The 6,292-nt window shown below is 46.9% G+C and overlaps 1 protein-coding gene across 1 annotated transcript; it reads right to left on the bottom strand.

Annotated features, from left to right (window-relative positions):
* Positions 1-2,831: 2,831 nt before the first annotated feature.
* LOC125549195 (inactive anthranilate O-methyltransferase 1-like) lies at positions 2,832-4,681 on the bottom strand. Its single transcript, XM_048712663.1, has 5 exons — positions 4,491-4,681; positions 3,896-4,285; positions 3,555-3,815; positions 3,082-3,469; positions 2,832-2,998 (listed from the first exon to the last, which is right to left on the bottom strand). The coding sequence occupies exons 1-4, from the start codon at positions 4,563-4,565 to the stop codon at positions 3,131-3,133; spliced, it is 1,065 nt and encodes a 354-aa protein (XP_048568620.1). The 5' UTR covers positions 4,566-4,681; the 3' UTR covers positions 2,832-2,998; positions 3,082-3,130.
* Between the last annotated feature and the right edge of the window lie 1,611 nt (positions 4,682-6,292).

The following is a 6,292-nucleotide window of genomic DNA, read 5'->3' as shown; positions in this document are numbered from 1 at the left end:
ATTAGCTTCTGCTAGGGCGGAACAACTGATTTTGTGGCAGACTGCTCTGTGGCGTCGTCGGGCCAAGCTGCGCTGGTGTGTATCCGGTGATGAAAATAGCCTTTTCTTCCATGCAGCGACAAATTGTCAGGCAAGAAGAAATAAAGTAAAGGTTCTTTTGCACGATGGTGTGCAGTACTACCAAAATGACCAGAAGCTCAGCTTGGCTGCCGCCTACTTCACCGATATCTTGGGCCAGCCCGCTCTTTCTATGCCAACAGTCCAGCTCAACGACCTGTACAGCTCCGTCGACCTCTCCGAGCTAGCTAGTGATTTCTCTTGGGCAGAGACTGTTCATGCTATTGACAGTGCACCCAACAATAGAAGTCCGGGCCCAGATGAGTTCACTAATGAGTTTTACAAGGCGTTTAAGAATTTGTTAAAGGATGACCTGATCCAGTTTTTTTGAAGATTTTCACGCCAACCGCGTCGCTCTCGACGGTATCAATTCTGCTTTCATCACGTTGCTGCCGAAAACGGATACACCGTTGGAGATGTGCTATTTCCGGCCCATTTCTTTGGTACACATAGCTCCTAAGTTGGTGTCCAAAGTCATGACAAACAGATTGCAGAGGCGCATACCAGATTTGGTGCACTCCTTGCAGTCAGGGTTCATGAGAGGACGCTCTATTGTGGAGAATTTTGCTCTAGCTGCTGAAATGATACAAATAGCACACAAGCAGAAGTTACCTGTCATTGCTCTCAAGCTGGATTTTCGCAAGGCTTTCGATTCTGTCAGCTGGGACTGCCTTACACAAATCTTGAGCATCAGGGGCTTCCCTGCTAGGTGGATACAGTGGATCCATGCACTCCTTTCAACGGAAGCTCTAGAGTACTGATGAATGGTGAGGTGGGTGCTCCCATCCATGCAAAGCGGGGCTTTAGGCAGGGTGACTCCATATCACCATACCTCTTTATACTGGTTGCTGATGTGCTACAAAGATTATGTTGCTTGCATTTCCAGAGCGGCAACCTTTTGCATCCGCTCGGGTCTGATGATCTCTTTCCAGTGCTACAATATGCGGATGATACGATGATTATCTTCCAGGGCAATGTGCAGCAGGCTACTGTGATCAAGCACATCCTAACTGCTTTCTCAGACTTCTCTAGGTTGTCCATTAACTTCCACAAAAGCACCCTCGTGCCGGTTTGTGTTGCTGCGGAGGTGGCTACTGAGATTGCTAGTACGCCGGGCTGCCCGATCTCCTCCTTTCCATGTACTTACCTGGGGATGCTCCTCTCTCTACACAAGATCAAGCATGGCATGCTACTCCCGGTTATTCACAGAGTTGATCGTCGTCTATCTAGTTGGCTGGCCACCTTTCTCTCATGGGGAGGGCGTCTCACGCTCATTAACTCGGTGCTGGCAGGCATACCAAGTTATTTCATGACTTGCTTTCCCTGGCCTAAGGAATCAATTAGCAAACTGGAAGGCCTCTTTCGAGCTTTTTTCTGGCAAGGCAGGAACAACATCAAGGGTGGTCAGTGCCTGGTGGCTTGGGATAAGGTGGTGCTGCCCCGTGCCAATGGTGGTATGGGCATCAGAGATTTACACGCCCATAACCGGGCTATGCTTTGCAAGTTTGTAGCAAAAATCCTCCAATCCTCAGACATCTCTTGCTACCGTTGGTTTGCGTCACAATACTGCAAGACCAGTGTACCCTTGAGCAGCAACCACAAAGATACGGCCATATTGAAAGGGTTTAAGGGCTGCATTCCTTTGGTCCTGTCTTCCTCTCGCTGCTCTACGGGCAGCGGCTCTCATGTCTCCTTTTGGCACGACCAGTGGTTGGAAGTTGGCAGGCTGAGACACCTCTTTCCGGTCTTATACTCCTTCGCTCGCAACCAGGATTGTTCGGTTAAGTCCCAGTTCACAATGGAAGGTTGGAATTTGTGTCTCCACCCAAATCTTTCCCAATCGGCGACTCAAGAGTTGCTCGCCTTGGATCATTTACTGGAAAATATTACCCCTGCCTCTACGCTCCTGGACACCCGAGTTTCTTCGATGGCTGGCAGCAGGCTCAGCACAGGCTTTTTCTACAGGTTGCTCACCTTCCGCGGCTTGCGTTGGGCTCCCAATCAGTGGGTTTGGGATCCCATTATACCACTAAAGCATAGGGTGTTCTTGTGGCTTGTCTTCTGGGGGCGTTTGAACACAAGAGACAATATGGCTCGGAAGGGCTGGTCAGTGGCTGCCTCTGACGCTGGATGCGATCTATGCCCAGCCCTTGAATCGGTTGATCATTTGTTGCTTCGATGCCGTCCGGTCAACACCATCTGGCACAGGCTCCTGTTGGGTCCTTTGGCTCTGCACTCCCCTGTTATTCAGACTTTCGTTCGTCAGGCAGCGGATCAGCTTGCTTTCAAACATAAATGGAATGTTGCTTTTGCGGCTTGTGCAGTCACCGTCTGGCAAGCTAGGAATGATAGAGTTTTCAACAATAAGTGCTGGACGGAGCCATATCTTAGTTCCATGCAGCTGATTTGCTATGTCTTTGGTCCAACAGAGCTAGAAAGCAGCGAGACAAAGATAACCTGCATTATTGGGCTAATTTGATTGACGGCTAGGAGAGCTTCCTTTCCTTTTCTCTTCTTTTTCCTTTGCCTTTTGGTTTCTCTCTCTCTTGTTCTAGGCTGCTTGTGGCCTTGCACCCTGGTGCATCACACAAGCCATGTAACCGAACCTTCCGAGGCCATGTGCCTGTTTTGGAAATATAAGGTAGGCCTTGAGCCACCTTCTCATTTTAAAAAAAAAAAAGTACTTGGACAAACGAGTCACACATTTTACAATATATAGAATAGTCCATTCAAATGACAAAATAATAGAAATGTATAAAAATCCATAAACATACAAGAGAAGCAATGACATAGTATGACGCAAGAAAGCCCACTCCAATATGCAAATAGATTAATGAAGTGTGACATTGTTGCCTTCCAAACCAGCCACCAACTCACCATCCTGAGTAACAAGATCAAAGGAAACTGTTGACATTGTTGCCTTGAAGAAACCAACGGCTTCTGTCTCATTTAAAAGTGGCGTACCTTTGGAAAAAGCAAAGCAGTCACACCACTGGCCACAATCATCAATCCATCATGCCTTCGCGACCGACAGAGTCAGCATAGCTAATCCGGCATGCTCTTGCTGCAGCAAGCTTGCATCCAGGCTCCAGCGCCGCTCCGCGATCCTCACGAATTCGTCCATCACATCCCCAAAATGTTGCACGACTATCTGTTCGTACACGGCTCTTATCTGGTTGGCGATCCAGCTTGGGGTGACGAGTGCACTGTCTAGGTCGCTTAAAAAGTCATGCACCAGAAACTCCTTGATGGAAAAGGAGCCCTCTTCTTGGATGATCTCCCTTAAATCTTCCTTTGAAGGTCCATAGACTGGCACGTAGAAAGAATCAAACTTTTCCTTGTCGATTACACCCTGTCGGTCATCGCGAAAGATCGATTACTTGTGCCTTCGTCAGCAAATGATAAAATTCTATGCCAGAAAAACTAAGAAATTGTACCTCTGAGGCCATAAGGCTTAGAACCTGAGCAAGGATGTCCCAGATGTGAAAGGGGGCGATGCCATCAGAATGCCTTCCTATAATGGAAACAACCATCTGGCCTCCCGGGACTAATTCTTTGGCTCTCAGTTCCAGGAAATGTCTGAAGTCCTTCCTAAACTGCTGTGCATAAGCCTCAAGGACCATAGGGAGCTTTTCACGCCTAACATGCTCATCAATGTAGAAAGCCGGGATCTGGTTCCTCCTTAGAACTTCAGGAGCCTGTCAAGATCAAGCTAGATTTTGCTTATAGAATTAGCAAGTTAATGCAGCGGATCCATCGAGCAGTGTCACACTCACACCTTTGAGAGCCAGTGCAGGCTACTGGACGAGCACACAAGATGCACTGAGCTACTGGTGAAGAGCCTCTCATAAAACGACCCCGGTGCGACTCCCGTCACGACAACAGGGTCGTTAATTCGACGGAGTGTGACAAGGCTCTTCACCACTGTATTGAAGTCGTTGTCAGGCAAGTCGTTGAGGAACACGCATAGCTCCGGTGGTGGCTGCTGGAACTGAAGACAGTAACCATGGATCGCCTCGACGGCGACCGATACCAGTGCCAGCGCGTTTGGGCCAGAGGAGCAGCCCAAGTCCGCGATCACCATTGTTTCAGGTAACAAGGTGCTGCTGCTGCATAAGTCTATGATGGCCCTTTCTATCAGGAGCTTCATCCTGTTCTGCTGAGCATTCTGCAGTCGATTTGAACTTCTTCAGAAAATCTATTACTATAATCTTTCAGCTAAATAGCATGCTTCTTGACTTCCTCATTTCTTCTTTTGAATTTCACGAATATAGTTATATTATAAACTCCCGCAAAAACAAAAACAAAAACTATATTATGAACAAGTTCCTGATGGACAGTTTTGAGAAGCCAAGTGTCAAATAATAGCATACCTGAATACCAGAGTTGCGAGCATAACTTCTTTCCCCTTGTCCTTGGTTCATATGCACCATCTGCTTGGAGGCCATGGCTTTGGTTAGAACGAGGCTAACCTCCAGAAAACCTGATAGAACCAGATTAGGAAGCCTCAATTCTTATTTTCCATCTGCTATCTGGGGATGGCTGCTTACCCATCTTAAGCCAGACAATAGAAAGATTGATTCAACGATTAGGTAACATTCAAAGAAGGATAAGGATATTACAATATTTAACAACCAGTCAATAGTAGTGGTTGTTTTAGATGAGCAGACTTGTTATTTTAATATGGTTACATTGAGTTGGCTCTTCCACGTGGGCTTAAAAGTCAAAAGCAAACATTTCAGACATTTTAGAACATCACAGGCACATTTTTTCTGAAGCTGGCAGAAAGAAAAACTGAAACTCACATTTTATTCTTACTGAGAGTGGTATTAAAATCTTTTTTATACAGTGGCTGCACAGTGGAGTTTTTTTTGCTAATGCTTATTTGCTTAATGCTTCCATACGATGCTTGATGAACACAAGCAAGTGCACACTGCGTAGATAATGCGAATACATCAAGCAGCCAAATAATGAACTACCAAGTGATCTTCAAATAATAACCGGGGAAATGGTGCAGGTGGTCAATGCTATGGATAAGTCTTAAGTGTGACGTTGTACAGGGATGGCATTGCGTTTTTGGCCATTATTTGGTTAAAAAGTTTTGGTAGCGTGTAAAGAACATTCACACTGCATAAAGTTTGCCCAAGCAAAAGGACATCTATTTGAAGAAAATGTGAATGAGGTGATATGAATCAATCAAGAGCCAGAGCTGAAGAGTGGTGCGAAAATTTTGGTCAACTTTCTACCCTACGGAAGGCACGGTCCAAAGTCTTCGATGTAGAAGGATGATCTTGTTAGAATATAGTTTGGGTTTAAAGATAGAGATAAGGAGTAGATCGACAGGTTTAAACCATGTATTACTTATCTTGTACTCCAAGTCTCTACCCCCTCATGTATTCTATATATATACCCCATATGAGGGTCAAGTCAATATACAACCACAATATTCATCCATCCTACAATTTTCACATGGTATCAGAGCGGTTAGTCTCACGACGCCGATCCTAGGACTTCCCACCAATTCCGCAGCGCGCCGCCCCTGGGGAGATTAATGTTCTCTCCCCAGGGGCGCGGCACCCGATCGATCAAAGATTGAATCGGTTCCATAAAATAGATATTTTTCAATTTCTAAATTTCATAGTAGATTGGTTTAGCTTAGCCACCAAATAAACCCAACGATCTTCAAATCTGGTGATAATCAGTGTGAGATCCATCCTCGTGCGCCTCCAGCGGATCTACATTGACACACGGCCGGCGCCGCTCCGATCTGCGGGACACCTTCAAGCGACACATTATCGTCGACACGCCGCTGCGATGCCATTACCGACACTTCATCGCCAAGGTCTTCATCAACGTGGTCACCATCATCTTCGTCAACACAACGCCTCCACCTCGTCCACAAGATGGACGCCTAGCGTCCCCTGACAGATTTTTCTGCAAGACGCGACCTTGATGACGGCAATGACCGCGTCACGACAACGGCATCGACCGCGTCATCCACAACGGCACGACTGCATCGACACGGCGTCACTACGGTGACGACCCTACACGGCCACACGGTTCTGGCAAAACTGATGTGTGCTCGATGGGCTTCCTCTGGTCTTGGCAAAACCGGTGGACTCATCGCCGACGGCACCCTCTGACATCTGCAAGGTGAATCGTCCACGTCTGCAGC

Source organism: Triticum urartu, chromosome 3, assembly GCF_003073215.2.
Source record: "Triticum urartu cultivar G1812 chromosome 3, Tu2.1, whole genome shotgun sequence".
NCBI lineage: Eukaryota > Viridiplantae > Streptophyta > Magnoliopsida > Poales > Poaceae > Triticum > Triticum urartu.
This window is presented reverse-complemented; position numbering and strand designations above follow the sequence as displayed.

What these genes read in the sequence shown, in the direction of transcription:
- LOC125549195 (XM_048712663.1), bottom strand. Translation starts at nt 4,565, where the DNA reads ATGGCCTCCAAGCAGATGGTGCATATGAACCAAGGACAAGGGGAAAGA. An exon ending in CTCGCAACTCTGGTATTCAG is followed by an intron (nt 4,286 to 4,490) that starts GTATGCTATTAT and finishes AATCGACTGCAG; the next exon opens with AATGCTCAGCAGAACAGGAT. An exon ending in TAAGCCTTATGGCCTCAGAG is followed by an intron (nt 3,470 to 3,554) that starts GTACAATTTCTT and finishes GATGACCGACAG; the next exon opens with GGTGTAATCGACAAGGAAAA.